The sequence below is a fragment of the Neophocaena asiaeorientalis genome, unplaced genomic scaffold (genome assembly GCF_003031525.2).
Source record: "Neophocaena asiaeorientalis asiaeorientalis breed wild unplaced genomic scaffold, Neophocaena_asiaeorientalis_V1.1 scaffold256, whole genome shotgun sequence".
In the NCBI taxonomy this organism is placed as follows: Eukaryota; Metazoa; Chordata; class Mammalia; order Artiodactyla; family Phocoenidae; genus Neophocaena; species Neophocaena asiaeorientalis.
This window is the reverse complement of record NW_020185324.1, coordinates 6,783,062-6,799,080: the sequence shown is the minus strand read 5'-3', so window position 1 is coordinate 6,799,080 and position 16,019 is coordinate 6,783,062. Positions and strand designations below refer to the sequence as shown.

The window sequence follows — 16,019 nt, the reverse complement described above, 5'->3', positions numbered from 1 at the left end:
TCAAGTGATTCTGAAATATCATTCTCTTCAACTTAAGCATGACTTTTTTTCCTCCTCAAAGACAACCCAGAAATGTTAAGGTTCCAAAAATGAGATCCTTAAGAGCAAACCTAATGAAAAGATTAAGTAAGGATAGTTCATCTGAGAAATCACTATAAACCTTTACCTTCCTTTTCTCTCACCCACCCCTAATCAACTTTCACTCAACTTAATATCCCCAAATTTTAAACCTTTTCTAGGAGTGACCTGAACCATACATATCAAATAACAGACTTCAAGGCAGAGATGTCAGAATAGTCCAAGGTTACAAGCAGCTGCGTCCAGATGCAGGAGGAGGACTTGAACACCAACCCCTGCAGTTCTGCAAGTTCTCTCTGAGGCTACTGTCCGCTTTCAGTGCTACTGGACCTTCCACGGAGATGGGGTTCCAAGGAGAACCCGTGACGAGCCACAGTAGAGAAGGCTCTGCTGGGGCTCAGGAATTTATGTGGTGATGCCAACAAGTCTACAGAAACCCAGATTATAAACTTAACATTTAGAACAATAACAAAACAAAGCAAGTAACAATAAAATCTATTCTTGAGGAAAATTTTAAATTGAACTAGATTTCCATTATAGAAAGATACACCTATCTCAGGTTAAATTCAAATCTAGACAATCTCTCTTTCAAAGCTCTAACTCTGGGCTTATGGGGGCAACCCTGCAATGCAGTCCTCAGCGCCTTAGGGACCACCCTTATGTCCCTGAGCACATCACAACTACCCGTGACAAGACTCCCTGCTTCTGCTCTGCCTCCCCCTCAAATTCATTCTTGATGTAGAAGCCAGTGTGATCTTATCAAAATAATGTCACAAAAATAACAAGTAAACAAACAAGCAGCCACCATATCCTCCTCTCCTCTACTTTAACCCTATCAATGCTTCCCATTGCATTAACTGCATTAATGGATTAACAAGAAGAAAGATTTTGCAAATGTCTTCCTTTGGAAGAAACAAGTTTCCACATCAAGAAGACTAAGCATAACCGAAAGGCCAAGTGATCATTTTCTGGCTTAAAGGATCTGAGGATAATCACCTTTGCAAGACCCGCTCGATGGGCTCCTTTAGACTCCATGTATGCGAGGTATTTGTTGAACTCCCGGAATTCCTCCATGCAGGGTCTGAAGGTCATGATCTTACAGCTGGGGTTGAGTGGACTCTCCACCTTGGCCACCTCCATGATGGCTGGGGCAGTCTCTGCAGAGAAGATGATGCGGGCATCAGTGCTGAGTTATTGGGTGGTAAGGTCAGTGGTCATTTCTCCCAAATAGCAGGTAAGCTCCTCCAGCAAAAACTCTTCTAGTTACTTAACCATTCCCTTCTACCACCCTGTTAGGGAGACCCCCTCATCTCTCCCCAGACTCCTGAAAAGAAAAACTGCCTCTAGTTACTCCTCCTCCCAAGCTTCTATTCCTGGCATTAAATCACTGACCTAATTATATTGCTCTCCTCCTCAGAGTCCTTCCTAGAAAGAATGAATTTTCTAGGGACTTCCCTGGTGGCGCAGTGGTTAAGAATCCGCCTGCCAATGCAGGGGACAGGGCTTCGATCCCTGGTCCGGGAAGATCCCACATGCTGCGGAGCAACCCAGCCCGTGAGCCACAACTACTGAGCCTGCGTGCCACAACTACTGAAGCCTGCACGCCTAGAGCCCGTGCTCCGCAACAAGAGAAGCTACAGCAATGAGTAGCCCATTCCCTGCAACAAAGAGCAGCCCCCGCTCGCCGCAACTAGAGAACGCCAGCGCACAGCAGCAACGAAGACCCAGTGCAGCCAAAAATTAATTAATTAATTAATTATTTTAAAAAAGAATAAATTTTCTAACTTTGCAAGTTTACAGAAGGTGTTGTTCCTATGCACCAGCTCTGAAACAGACTCTCATCCATGCACCTATGTAAAGGCCTGGTGCCGGCTGAGAGGTTAATGGACAATATTCCACATCCCCAGCACAGGGCTTAGTCAGGTGCACTTCTACTCATCATGACATGCTTTCCTATAACAACTTACAAACTATCCTGTCCGCAAAACCACCGGACACCAGGCTAAAGTACTGGAGACACAGAAAGGGGTAAGGTTGTCTTCCAAGCTCACTGTTTAGAGGCCGAACAAACTTCTGTACAAAACTATACACAGGAAGGAGTTCCTGACTCCACCTGAGTTACTCAGAAATGACTTCCCTAGAAAGAGGCAGAGTTAAGCCTTATGAGAAGATGCAGAAGTTTGCCAGATGAGAGAAAGAACACTTTACGTGGTGAAAATATTTGGAAGTTTGCAGGGATGGAGAGGGGAGGTTAGTTTGTCTGGAGCTTAGAAAGAAAAGATTATACAGATCAAAGGAGAAAAGTAGGCAGCAGTAGTGTTGCGAAAACACAAACTGAATCCTGCTGTCTATGAACAGCATGATTCCTTCCACAAACATCTACTGAACACCTACTGTGTGCCAGGCACAGGGAATGCCAAGGTGATAAGGAGCATGGGCAGGCATGCATGCCTCAGGAAGGAGTCCGGCCCCACCCCACTTCCAGATGCAGCAACACTGCCTGGCATCCGACAGCTCAGACAGCAAACCCTCTCAGAACAAAGCTTTCCTTTTCTCATCTTTTTATAATAAATTTAATCTGCTTGACAAAAAGAGAAGTTGGGAAGGGATGGGGTAGATAAAGGGGAAAACATGCAAGGGGATAATAAGAAGTTAAAACAGATCAGGACTACAGATGATGTGATCGTCATTTACTGAAGGTTTAAGTGAGCGTCTATCTCACAAAGTGCATGTGGGGAGGGAATTCCCTGGTGGTCAAGTGGTTAGGATTAGGTGCTTTCACTCTGGGGCCCCAGGTTTGATCCCTGGTTGGGGAACTAAGATCTCACAAGCCATGCAGCACGGCCAAAAACAAAGTGCATGCAAGGAAAATGAGGTACATCAAAATTAAACCCTGCCACCCTTCAGGAATTTATAAATTTGAAAATACTCTGTGTGGAGATATATTAATACACAACAGAAAATATTCTGTATTCTCCCTGTCTCAGAAAGGGGGCATGCAAATTACAAACGTTGCACCTAGGGCTTACCTGGTGGCGCAGTGGTTGAGAGTCTGCCTGCCAATGCAGGGGACACAGGTTCGAGCCCTGGTCTGGGAAAATCCCACATGCCGCAGAGCAACTAGGCCCATGCGCCACAACTACTCAGCCTGCGCGTCTGGAGCCCGTGCTCCACAACAAGAGAGGCTGTGACAGTGAGAGGCCCGCGCACCGCGATGAAGAGTGGCCCCCGCTTGCCGCAACTAGAGAGAGCCCTCACACAGAAATGAAGACCCAACACAGCCAAAAAATAAATAATAAATAAATTTATTTTTAAAAAATAGTTGCACCTCACCAGCCACTTCCCTTCAGGTGTACATGCCTAAATCCATGGGCTGCAGGATAAAAGTCCACCTCTACACAGGATACACATAACCCTCTAGAAGCGTCCAGATCAGGCCCTTGCAAGAACTATCATGGCCTCGTCCACCACCACAGCCTGCGTTACAGTGTATGCTCCAATAATACTCACTGATTTTTTTTGCTTCTCTAAACAAGTACAGCTCTCTACGCCTTTGCCCAAATTATTCTCTCCTGTTGGAGCAGCCTTTGCCTGTTTCCTCACCTTTCAAACTCCTGTCCACTGTGGAGATTCCCAACCCTCTGAGGCAGGCCTAGGTGAGCCACCCTGTGTTTCTCGACCTCCCTCTCTGCATTTCTATTACATCAGCTGCCTGTCCCAATGGCACCTACAACCAAACACTGAAGTCCAAGCTACTCAAGGGAAAGGCAGGACCTCCATCTCTTTAAGCCCTGGCATCCCATCTGGTACCCAGCCTGGCTCATAATATCTGCTGCAATAACTATTTGCTAACTGAATGAAGGAATAAATGCCAAAATGTCATTGAAGTATTTACATTAAATGATACCAAATGCAGGAAAACGGAAAGCATTGGCCCCAAACATGGAAAAGTTACTTAGAAAACAGATTCATTTGACCAGTAATATTACCAGAGTAATAGAATGTAAAAATCTGAGCAGTGAGAAAGGGGAAGAAGTCCCCAGAGCACCTCTTAGAAACATCTGGTACACGGAAGGCAGCCTTACTTTCCCACGGCTGAAGAACAAGGGTGTCCTGCCTCTTCCTCTAAGCAAAGAGCTTAAGAAGCCACTAAAGAAAATTCGGAAATTCAGCTGGTCATTCAACAACTAAGTACTGAGTGCCTGACTGGTGGGTGGACATTCAGAAAGGAATGAAACAAAACCCTAACAGTAGTGGAGTGAAACAGTGAAGTGAAATAAATAATAAGTGCTATGAAGAAGTAAGCCAGGGTAGGGGCACAGAGTGCAAGAGGAGGGGTAGCTGCTTCACACGGGGTGGGCAAGGGAAGCCTTTCAGAGGCCTGAAGGAGGAAATAAACCGTGAGATACCTGGAAGAACATCTGAGGCTGAGCAACAGTAAGAAGCCTCTTGGGCTCTTCAAAGAACAGCAAGAAGTGAGTGTGGTAAGCAAGGGAGAGAATGGTAAGAGAGGACATGGGGCGTGGGGTGAGAGGGGAGAAAAGGGGTTTGGCTTTTACTTGAAATGAGATAGAAGTAATCTTGAGCTTCTTCCCCCTCCTGTACATCATGTTCTAACATGTGTTTCCCATCAACGGGATGACACTGCTTTCTAAGGTAACTGTTCTGGAGGATGTTAAGCAGAGAAGTGAGCTGACTCATTTTGTGATAGAAGTGAGAAACAGAGGAGTCAAGATTCTGGTCTAAAAAACAGAACAATAGCTCTGATAAGAAACTGAAGCAGGGGCTTCCCTGGTGGCACAGTGGTGAAGAATCCGCCTACCAATGCAGCGGACATGGGTTCGAGCCCAGGTCAGGGAAGATCCCACATGCCGCAGAGCAACTAATTTCATGTGCCACAACTACTGAGCCTGAGTTCTAGAGCCTGCGAGCCACAACTACTCAAGCCCACGTGCCTAGAGCCCGTGCTCCGCAACAAGTGAAGCCGCCACAATGAGAAGCCCGCACACCACAGTGAAGAGTAGCCCCCGCTCACCACAACTAGAGAAAGCCCACGCACAGCAACAAAGACCCAACGCAGCCAAAAAATAAATAATAAATATTTTTTTAAAAAAAAAAGAAAAACAAGCAATGAGACTGTTAAGATATGCAGCAAATACATAACAATCAGAATTAAACCCTCACCCTTGATCTAGCTTGCTAACTCGTCTGAGAAGTAAACTTTGCCTCTTCCTAACGTCACTACTTCCTTCAGTACACAAAACCAGTTCTACCTCCAAATCAGGTACATTTACTAAAGACCTAGATAGCTTATACTTAGACCTTTTCAATCTATAAAGTTAATACATGATCATGATAAAATTTAAAATGTCAAAGTATCTTAAGATTTAATGTTAATCCCACCACCCAAATCTTTGCCAATATGACAGGCAAAAAAGTCTGGTGCAAAGTTTCATTTCTTTGATTACTAGTGATACTGATCATTTTTGGACATTTATAACCATTTTCATTTCATTTTGGGGTTGCCTACATACCTTCTTTACCCTTAAAAGTTAGTTTATAAATGTTCAGTTCCTTGAGTTTTTCCTAATCCACGTTTATCATTATTAAACTTAATCATGTTGCTAGGATCAAATTCCCAGCCCCGCTTCTCTCTTTTACCTTTATTTCTCTGAGCCAAGCAGAAAAGAAGGTTTAAAGTGCTCTTGCAATAATGTTCCCTAGTTGGAGAAAGACATTTTGCAAGAAACATCTCTATGATTTTCTACTGAAGGTGATGCAATAGACATTTTTTTTTAACGCTACACCTCTTTACAGACTGAGTCCCCAAAGTGAGTGACAACAATATCTGTGATGATAACTTTGTTATTTTGCCTCTACAGAGCTGGCCCTCAATGTTTTCGAGACCACTCAAACCAAATAATCATATTTATAGTAAGTACCCTAAGAACTTTTTAAATGAACTACAGATCTTTTTCATTAAGTGGAAACAAAAACAAAAAAATCTAACACTAATTCATACTTAACAACTCACCCAAACCTATTTCCTGAAAAATTTTACCTTATCATGAAGGGAAAACAACTACTCTCCTTATTCTAATAATATATCTCTATTTGGTAATAAAAAAGAAACTAAGGTTGAGGCTTTCCTGCTAAATGTCAATCTATAGCCTATATTGCTTTCCTTATATACACCTGTATTTCTGACCTGTGTCCTGTTGTTTAAACAATTTCTGTGAGAAGAGTAAAAACTGATGGCTCTCACCATGGGAGTATTAGTTTCTTAGACAATGCCTGCCACAGAACTGGTCTACACTGAAGAGGACACTTGGGGATCTACTATAAAGCACAGCCCCCCGGGAGATACAGCACTCACCAGTTAAGCAGATAATGTTCTTGGCTAGAAAGAAAAGGAACCAAGGGACAAACACCAGCTGGGCTAGTGTTCGAAGAGAACTCTGTTCCCACCTCCCCCTGGTTCCTCATGAGGACTTACCCAAACTCTGGAGGCCATCCTTTCCAGTCCTCACTTACTTCTCCTTTCCTACAGTGAGATTTTAAAAAGAAATTGAGCAGCCAAGGCCTGGGCAGAGCAGGTGCTACTACCCTGCTCTACTCCAGGTCCCTGTGAGCCAGGTTCACCGGAAGGAGGGCCTAGGCCCTACCTGAGGCAGCTGGAAGTCTGGCCTTTCAGTTCCAACACTGCAGCTCACCCAGCTTGGTTTCACAGGGAGCTAAGTAAGCGTCTGCTTTGCAGGCAACCTCGGTGAGGCATTGTTATGGGTTGAATTGTGTCCCCCAAAAGACATGTCAAAAACTAACCCCCAATAACTGTGAATGTGACCTTATTTGGAAACTGGGTCTGTGTACATATAATCAAGTTAAGAGAGGTCAAACTCGATTAGGGTGGACCCTAGTCCAACATGACTTTGGTGTCTCCTTATAAAAGGGGAGGAGACTCAAAAACAAACTTATGGTTACCAAAGGGGAAACACAGGGGGAAGGGATAAATCAGGAGCTTGGGATTAACATACACACACTACTATATATAAGATAGATAACCAACAAAGACCTACTGCATAGAACAGGGAACTCTATTCGGTATTCTGTAATAACCTATATGAGAAAAGAATGTGAAAAAGAATGAATATATGTATATGTATAACCGAATCACTTTGCTGTACACCTGAAACTAACACAACATTATAAATCAACTATAATCCAATAAAATTTTTCTTAAAAAGGTGGGAGGGGAGACAGACCCAGAGAGAAGAACACAGATTGAAGCCATGCAGCTGCAAACCAAGGGATGTCAGCAGGCACAACCAACCACGAGAAATCACAGAACAGATTCTTCCCAGATCCTTTAGAGAACGCATGGCCCTTCTGACACCTTGATTTTGGCCTTCTAGCCTCCAGAACCGTGACTGAATAAATCTCTCTCATTTTCAGCTGTATGAGTTTGTGGTAATTTATTACAGCAGCCCTACCAACTAAGACCAGCATCAAAGGCCAGACCAGAGGGAAAGAAGTAGAGAGAGCAACATTCTCCAACCCCAGTTTTATCAACAGTAAAGCGCATGATACTCTGGCCTTCCATTTGACTCCTTCCTCTTTCTCAGTTGGTTCTAGACTTGGGTGGGAAAGGGAGGTGGCAAGCCTCTGCATCGGCCATTAGCATCCCTAACCAGGTACTGAACCACAACAAGAACATCTGGCTTTAAAGGCTGCTCTTTCCTGTCATCTGAGGACCCCACAGGCCTGGGGCCCTAAGTTAGTTAGAAAGCAAGACAGCAAAGAAAAGCTCTCGGTATGACGTACTGAGAAGGACACACCACCATGTATATGGCTGTTCCTGCCAAAAATGTAGGTAACCTAAATCTAATCACAAGGGAAAAGCTAAATTAAGTGACATTCTTAAAAATAAGTGGTTTGTACTCTTCAAAAATCTCAGGGCCATCAAATACAAAGAATGAAAAACAGTTCCAGATTAAAAGATTAATGTAGTATGTGATCCTCAGATCATGGACCAAAAAACAAAAATTTTTTCTCTTCTCTTTTTTTTTTTTAAGTGACGTAATGGTATTGTTTTTTAATTTTTGAATTTTATTTTATTTATTTTCTTATACAGCAGGTTCTTATTAGTCATCAATTTTATACACGTCAGTGTATGCATGTCAATCCCAATTGCCCAATTCATCACACCACCATCCCCACGCCCTCCACGGCATTCCGCCCTTGGTGTCTCAACCTCTGCCCTGCAAACTGTCATCTGTACCATTTTTCTAGGTTCCACATACATGCGTTAATATACAATATTTGTTATTCTCTTTCTGACTTACTTCACTCTGAATGACAGGCTCTAGATCCATCTTTTTTTTTTTTTTTTTTTTTTTGTGGTACGCAGGCCTCTCACTGTTGTGGCCTCTCCCGTTGCGGAGCACAGGCTCCGGACGTGCAGGTCCAGTGGCCATGGCTCACGGGCCTAGCCGCTCCGCGTATTTCGTTCCTTTTTATGGCTGAGTAATATTCCATTGTATATATGTACCACATCTTCTTTATCCATTTGTCTGTCAATGGGCATTTAGGCTGCTTCCATGACCTGGCTATTGTAAATAGTGCTGCAATGAACATCGGGGTGCATGTGTCTTTTTGAATTATGGTTTTCTCTGGGTATATGCCCAGTAGTGGGATTGCCGGATCATGTGGTAATTCTGTTTTTAGTTTTTTAAGGAACCTCCATACTGTTTTCCATAGTGGCTGTATCAATTTACATTCCCACCAACAGTGCAAGAGGGTTCCCTTTTCTCCACACCCTTCTTCTCTTTTACTACAAAGAATATTTGTAGGACAAATGGTGAAATTTGAGTAAGATTGGTAGATGAGATAATAGAACTGTGTCAAGGTTAATTTCTTGATCTTGATAACTGCACTGTGGTTAGAGAATATTCTTGTTTTTAGGAAATATATGATGATGTATTTACAGGTAAGGGGGTATTACAAGTTACTTTCATACGGTTCAGAAAAGAATATATGTATTATACACACATACACAGTGTAACAGAGAGAAGGTGAGAGTGAGAAAATGATGAGCATGGAACAACTTTAATATTTGGAAAATCTAGATGAAGTGTATGGGAATAACTTTGTCTTTTGGCAAGTTTTCTGTTATTCTGAACTTATTTCAAAATAAAAAGTTTAAAAAATAACAACTAACAGGAGTCAGGTCAAAAGTACGTAGGAACACTTTGGGAGGCAGAAGATAGCCATGGTGGCCCCATGCATCATGATAGAGCCTGAATGGGATGAAAAGGACATCCGTACAAACACAGCAACAGCAATGAGAACGTGGATACATACTAACTGGTAGTGGGAGCCAAGATTCTCACTCTCAGGGAACGGAGTTCACGAATAAAAAGAGGGAGGAAACTAGAGTTAACTTACGGCACTAGGAGGGAATTTGGAGGTACTGGTTGCTATAAATTCACAGTGTGTGTGTGTTATGTGCATATATGTATATGTACATGTACATGTACAGATAATTCCTTAGCTCTGCCCACTGAGAGGCTTGGAGAGCAGTAACACCCCAGTAGCAATAAGTTCTCAAATCTCTGTTGCTAAATACTACCATTCTCCACTAAAAGGAACCAGGGCTTCTTGGATAAAAGTCTGATTCCATGGCAGGGGAAGAAAAACTACAAGGTGGGCCTGGAATATCTTGTGCTAGAAAGTAAGGAAATACTCAAAATAACAATTGGGACAGGTCAAAAGGACAGAAAAGCCAACTTGAAGGGGCTTCCACGGGCTAAATCTGGGGGAACTGAGCATAAAAATAATTGATAATAATAGACTATAATCAACTAAATAAAGCAAGAAACCATGAGTCTATAGTGAAATAAATACACTGTAAAATATTTTTAAACCTGTAAGTCTATAATATTCCTTAAAAAAAAAAACTGATCAATCACCATTAGAATACATCAACATAATACTCCAAAGATTTAAAATAAAAGGAACGGGGGGACTTCCCTGGTGGCGCAGTGGTTAAGAATCTGCCTGCCAATGCAGGGGACGCAGGTTCGAGCCCTGGTCCAGGAAGATCCCACATGCCGCAAAGCAACTGAGCCCATGCGCCAAAACTACTGAAGCCTGCACACCTAGAGCTCGTGCTCCGCAACAAGAGAAGCCACCGCAATGAGAAGTCTGGGCACTGCAACGAAGAGTAGCCCCCGTTCGCCACAACTAGAGAAAGCCCATGCGCAGCAACAAAGATCCAACACAGCCAAAAATAAATTTAAATTTAAAAAAAAAAGGAAGGGGGACTTCCCTGGTGGTGCAGTGGTTAAGAATCTGCCTGCCAACGCAGGGGACACAGGTTCGAGCCCTGGTCTGGGAAGGTTCCACATGCCGCGGAGCAACTAAGCCTGTGTGCCACAACTACTGTGCCTGTGCTCTAGAGCACGTGAGCCACAACTACTAAGCCCGCAAGCCACAACTACTGAAGCCCACATCCTAGAGCCCATGCTCCACAGCAAGAGAAGCCACTGCAATGAGAAGCCCATGCACCACAATGAAGAGTAGCCCCCGCTCACTGCAACTAGAGGAAGCCTGCGCACAGCAACAAAGACCCAAAGCAGCCAAAAGTAAAATAATAAAAAATAAAATAAAAGGAAGGAATCAAGCCTCTGTCCTTCCTGAACAAATGATATTTTAGGTGAGGAGGAGAATGTGACCTCACAATATGTCACTTTGGCATGTGAATTCTTTCGAGCTGAAGGCAATCAAGACCCAGCAGAGTCAAGAAAAATTTTACCTATCCCTTAACTACCTAAAGAATTTAGATTGGGACCCTCGGTCAGAAAGAGAGCTATTACCAGAGATAACTTTTAATCTGAAAGACCTACCTGTACAACAGAGCAAACATCTACTATCAAACATCTGCTCTTCTTATTGTCCAGTGAATTACCCTCCTCACCTTTGAAGCCCCAGGCCCCTACCCCATTCCTTAGCTCAAGATGGCATATGAGCCTCAACTACCCAACCTGCCCTTGGGTCTCATATATTTGGGGCTCCTGTACATATGAATTTAAATCTAGTATTTTTCAAAATTGTTTTTCTCCTGTTAATCTATGTCAATTTAATTATTAGACTAAAGAATCTAGAAGGGAAGAAGGGAAATTTTTTCTGCCAGTACACAGGGTAAGCAAAGAATTAATGGTAGAAAGTTCTTTATAGAAAACTTCCAACTAATAAAAGTAGAAAAAATAACACAATTCTATGATCACCATTTACCTTTTTTTTTACAATCCCTAATAAAATAATCTACAGAAACATCATCAATAGATGTTAAAATCAAGAGTTGACAAGTTAATAGGAAGTTTTATAATGGAGGAATCACCCTCACAATCGGTGGACTAAGTAGACATGAAGCAATGGAAAATATATAACATCACCTATTAATCATACTGACCCAAAAAAGTAAATCTGAATCTAAACTCGAGCCATAAAATCTAACTACCAGTGGTCAGGAAATACAGGGGCTAGTGGAACAAACTAAACACCACCACAAGAAAGCAATATGTTAAACACTGAATGTGGGATAGTCTATATTCTGAAAGCCAATGGGGGAGGGGTGGTGGTGGGAGGGGTGGGAACAAGGGACTGCTACAGCATTAAAAAGACATAATAGGGCTTCCCTGGTGGCGCAGTGGTTGAGAGTCTGCCTGCCGATGCAGGGGACACGGGTTCATGCCCCAGTCCGGGAAGATCCCACATGCCACGGAGCGGCTGAGCCCGTGAGCCATGGCTGCTGAGCCTGCGCGTCCGGAGCCTGTGCTCCGCAACGGGAGAGGCCACAACAGTGAGAGGCCCGCGTACCGCAAAAAAAAAAAAAAAAAAAAACCAAAAAAAGACATGATAGATATGAATTAAAACTATATGCATCACCAGATATTTACATAGAAAAGCAGTAGAATGATGGAGCAAAGGAGGAAAAAATAAGATTAAAAGAGAAATAGCAAAACTGGAACCAAAAGGGTCTTTTATACGTGTATACATATCAATACTCTGCTCTGTTATAAATCAGAAAATGCCTTAGAAAATTCCTCATTTAAAAGGCATAAAGGGCTTCCCTGGTGGCACAGTGGTTGAGAATCCGCCTGCCAATGCAAGGGACTCGGGTTCTAGCCCTGGTCCAGGAAGATACCACATGCCGCGGAGCAACTAAGCCTGTGCATCACAACTACTGAGCCTGTGTGCCACAACTACTGAAGCCTGCATAAAGCCCATGCTCCACAACAAGAAAAGACACTGCAATGAGAAGCTTGCACACCGCAACAAAGAGGAGCCCCCACTCGCCGCAACGAGAGAAGAGCCCGCACACAGCAACAAAGACCCAACGCAGGCAAAAATAAAATAAATAAATTTCTAAAAAATAATTTAAAAAAATAAAAGGCATAAATTAGGGACTTCCCTGGTGGTCCAGTGGGCCACCACTCTCCCAATGCAGGGGGCCTGGGTTCAATCCCTGGTTGGGGAACTAGATCCCACATGCATGCCGCAACTAAGAGTCTGCATGCCACAACTGAAGATCCCACATGCTGCAACTAAGACCCGGCACAGCCTAAATAAATAAATAATAAAAGGCATAAATTAGAACACTGAACTTTTTGGATTCAATATCAAGACTTTTTTTTTGTCTGCCATATTACTTTCAACTTATAATGTTCAATGGCTGAGTATCAGAGTTCCTTTATCACCAATCAGATTCCACTAAGTAGGCAATTATTAGAAAATGGATGGGGCGGGGAGGCAAACTTCCACTCAGTTATAGCTTGTGCAACATAATAACCACCTAATTGTTAGAAATCCTATTATCCTTTTCCCTTGGGATAAGGTTTCCATTCATCACTATCAGTACAATGATCAGACACTTCCCTAGTAGTCCAGTGGGTAAGACTCACACTTCCAATGCAAGGGGCCCGGGTTCGATCCCTGGTGGGGGAACTAGATCCTGCATGCATGCTGCAACTAAGAAGTCCGCATGCCGTGGTGAGGATCCCGTGTGCTGCAACTAAGACGGGCACGGCCAAAATAAATAAACATTAAAAAAAAAAAAACAATGCAAAGACCAGTAACCATGTTGATAAATTAGGCCATGCCCAACTCCTCAGGTGGAAGCACTAGACAAAACAAAAGGTTACGGTAACAAATGACAGTTACTCCACTTTCTAGCAATTCAACTAAACTGATATCACAGTGGTAATATCAACCAAAGAAAATGGCATCTTATACAAAATCACCATCACAATGGGAGTTGAACTAAATCATTTGGTATATTTCTTTCAAATTGTGACTGTCTTCACTTAAGAGGCAACCAAGTAAAGAGGCAAGACCAGACCTTAAAGTCAAACCAGTCTGATTCTAATCCCTCCCACATGCCTCCTACACTTAATAGCTGCAGGGCATCAAGAAAATTACTTAAACTACACCTGATTCCCCATCAGTCAAATGAGATAACACTACCTCCTCTACAGCACTGTGATGGGGACTCAATAAGTTGCTAAATATAACACTTTAGTACACTGCCAGGCTAATAGTAGGCACAGATGTTGGCTTTTAAAAAACAAACAACAACAAAAAAAACCTATTCAAATTAAATCTCTTCTATTAGCTTCTTCCCCACTGTCTACAGACATGCTCAAATCTCTCCCATATAATTTTTAAAGGCTCCCTGTACACCATGGCCCCTCCTACATAGACCTCAGCTACAGCCTTCAGCCTTCTTTACCCAACCCTCATAGACAAAACCCAACAGAGATAACAGTCAGTCTTCATCTTTCCCCTTACCCCTCCTGCCCTCGTCAACCACTAACACACTTTCTGTATTTATAGATTTGCGAAGCTGGACATTTCATATAAATGCAACCATATGAAAAAAAACCCAACCGAGAATAGCCTACACTCATTTTATGTGCTTCATCTATGCAATCTTCAATCCCACTGCGATCTGACATTTCCATAAACCAGTGCATTGAAATCATTCTGTCAAGGGTTGCCAGTGACTTTCCAATTGTTATATCCAATATGTTGTTCTTAATCCTCTTACCAACCTCTCTGCAGTCTTTATAACTGGACAAGTCCTCTCCTGCCATAGCTTCTGGGGATGGTGGGACATACACCATCCCCTTCTCACTCTCTTATCATCACTGCACTTTCTGGAACTCCTTTCCATGCTCTTCTTCAGCCAAACCCCTCACTATTGATAGACTGCAAGGTTCTTTCTGTGGTTGTCTTCCCTCTACACCAGACACAGACATTATGGCAGGGTTCATCCACATTGGCCTCAACTGTCCTTACCAATGCCTCAGAAATACACAGCAGGGCTTCCCTGGTAGCACAGTGGTTAAGAATCCACCTGCCAATGCAGGGGACATGGGTTCAAGCCCTGGTCCGGGAAGATCCCACATGCCACAGAGCAACTAAGCCCATGCACCACAACTACTGAGACTGCACTCTACAGCCCTCGAGCCACAACTACTGAAGCCTGCGTGCCTAGAGCCAGTGCTCTGCAACAAGAGAAGTCACTGCCCTGCGCACCGCAACAAAGAGTAGCCCCCGCTCGCCACAACTAGAGAAAGCCCGCGCACAGCAACGAAGCCCCAACACAGCCAAAAATAAACAAATAAAATAAATAAATTTTTAAAAATCATATTAAAAAGCTATTAATGAGATTTAAAAAAAAAAGAAATACACAGCAAGAACCTCTCTCCCCTGAATCCAAGTCCAGTAAATCTAAGTGCCTACTGGGCACAGCCATTCAGAGATGATTCTCACACTCAACAGAGACAAAGCTGAATCTAAAACTTAACAGGGATAAAAAGGAATCTTTCCTCCAAAATCTACTTCTCTATCCCAGAGTCTCCATCCTGGTTCATTCAATCCATCCATAGTCTTGCTTGTCTTTTTGTGACCAACACTGTCCGGCACTAATCCTCAAAGAGCTTATGTGTAAGAGGGAGTACACAGGTGGTTACGATGCCACAGGCCAGGTGCTGCAATAAAGGGAAGCACAGAGCACCATGAGAGCCTTTAGTAGTACAAGAACACTGGGATCCAACCTTAAAGAATGTAAAGGGAAGGCAGAAGGAAGAACATCTCCTACACAAGCCCTGCCCTCCACTGCAAGGACCACATCAGAATCCAAGGAGCCATCCTGAGCCCTCCCTCACTCTCCACTTCTGTGTGGATGCCAACTGTTGTCTATTCGACTTCCTGAACATCTTTCATATCCATTCTCTAATCTCCATTCCCAATGTTATTATCCTAAGTCAAGCTTTGGTCCTTTCTTTCCTAAACTACTCCAAGAGTCTTTGCTGATTTACATATCTTTTGATTTCCCCCTCAATTCTCTTCTATACACTATAAAAAATACAGAACAAACTTTCAAAGCACAAAATTGATCATGCCATCCCTATTTTAAATCCTTTAATAGCTCAGAACCATTTCAGCATGAAAACCATGATCCAGCTCTTGCCTTCTCCCCCAGCCTCAAAAAGCCCTTTAGCCTACTTGAAACCTTTGCTTCATTCTAACCAAAGTTCCCACGGATGCCAGGCTATTTCCCGCCTTTGCTGTACTGTATACAGACATGCATCATGTGTGTGACATTAAGGAGTACTTCCTGTGAGCTAGATATCTACAAAGTGCATTACTGCGCACTTTCCTATTTAAACCCTAAAGTAACTCCACTGAGAGTGACCATGAATATCTCTAATTCACCAATGATGGAAATTAAAATGCTTACCCAAGATCCCATAGTAAGAGCTGAGGATGTGACCTAAGCCTTACCTAAAATTCTATTACCATATTTATAACTACGATGCTATTTCCTTGGCCTTTTCTCAGTTGGCAATCTGGCAAAAAACTATCTTTCAAAGTTT

At 42.9% G+C, this 16,019-nt stretch overlaps 1 protein-coding gene across 3 annotated transcripts in view; it reads right to left on the bottom strand.

Moving 5' to 3' along the window:
- Nucleotides 1–16,019, bottom strand: part of KDM4C (lysine demethylase 4C) — a 400,986-nt gene that overhangs the window by 360,627 nt on the left and 24,340 nt on the right. For all 3 annotated transcript variants that reach the window (XM_024734254.1, XM_024734252.1, XM_024734253.1), the window contains exon 2: nt 1,075–1,235. In XM_024734254.1, coding sequence (XP_024590022.1) covers nt 1,075–1,218 — 144 coding nt within the window. In that variant the 5' untranslated portion in view covers nt 1,219–1,235. The remainder of the gene's footprint in view (nt 1–1,074; nt 1,236–16,019) is intronic.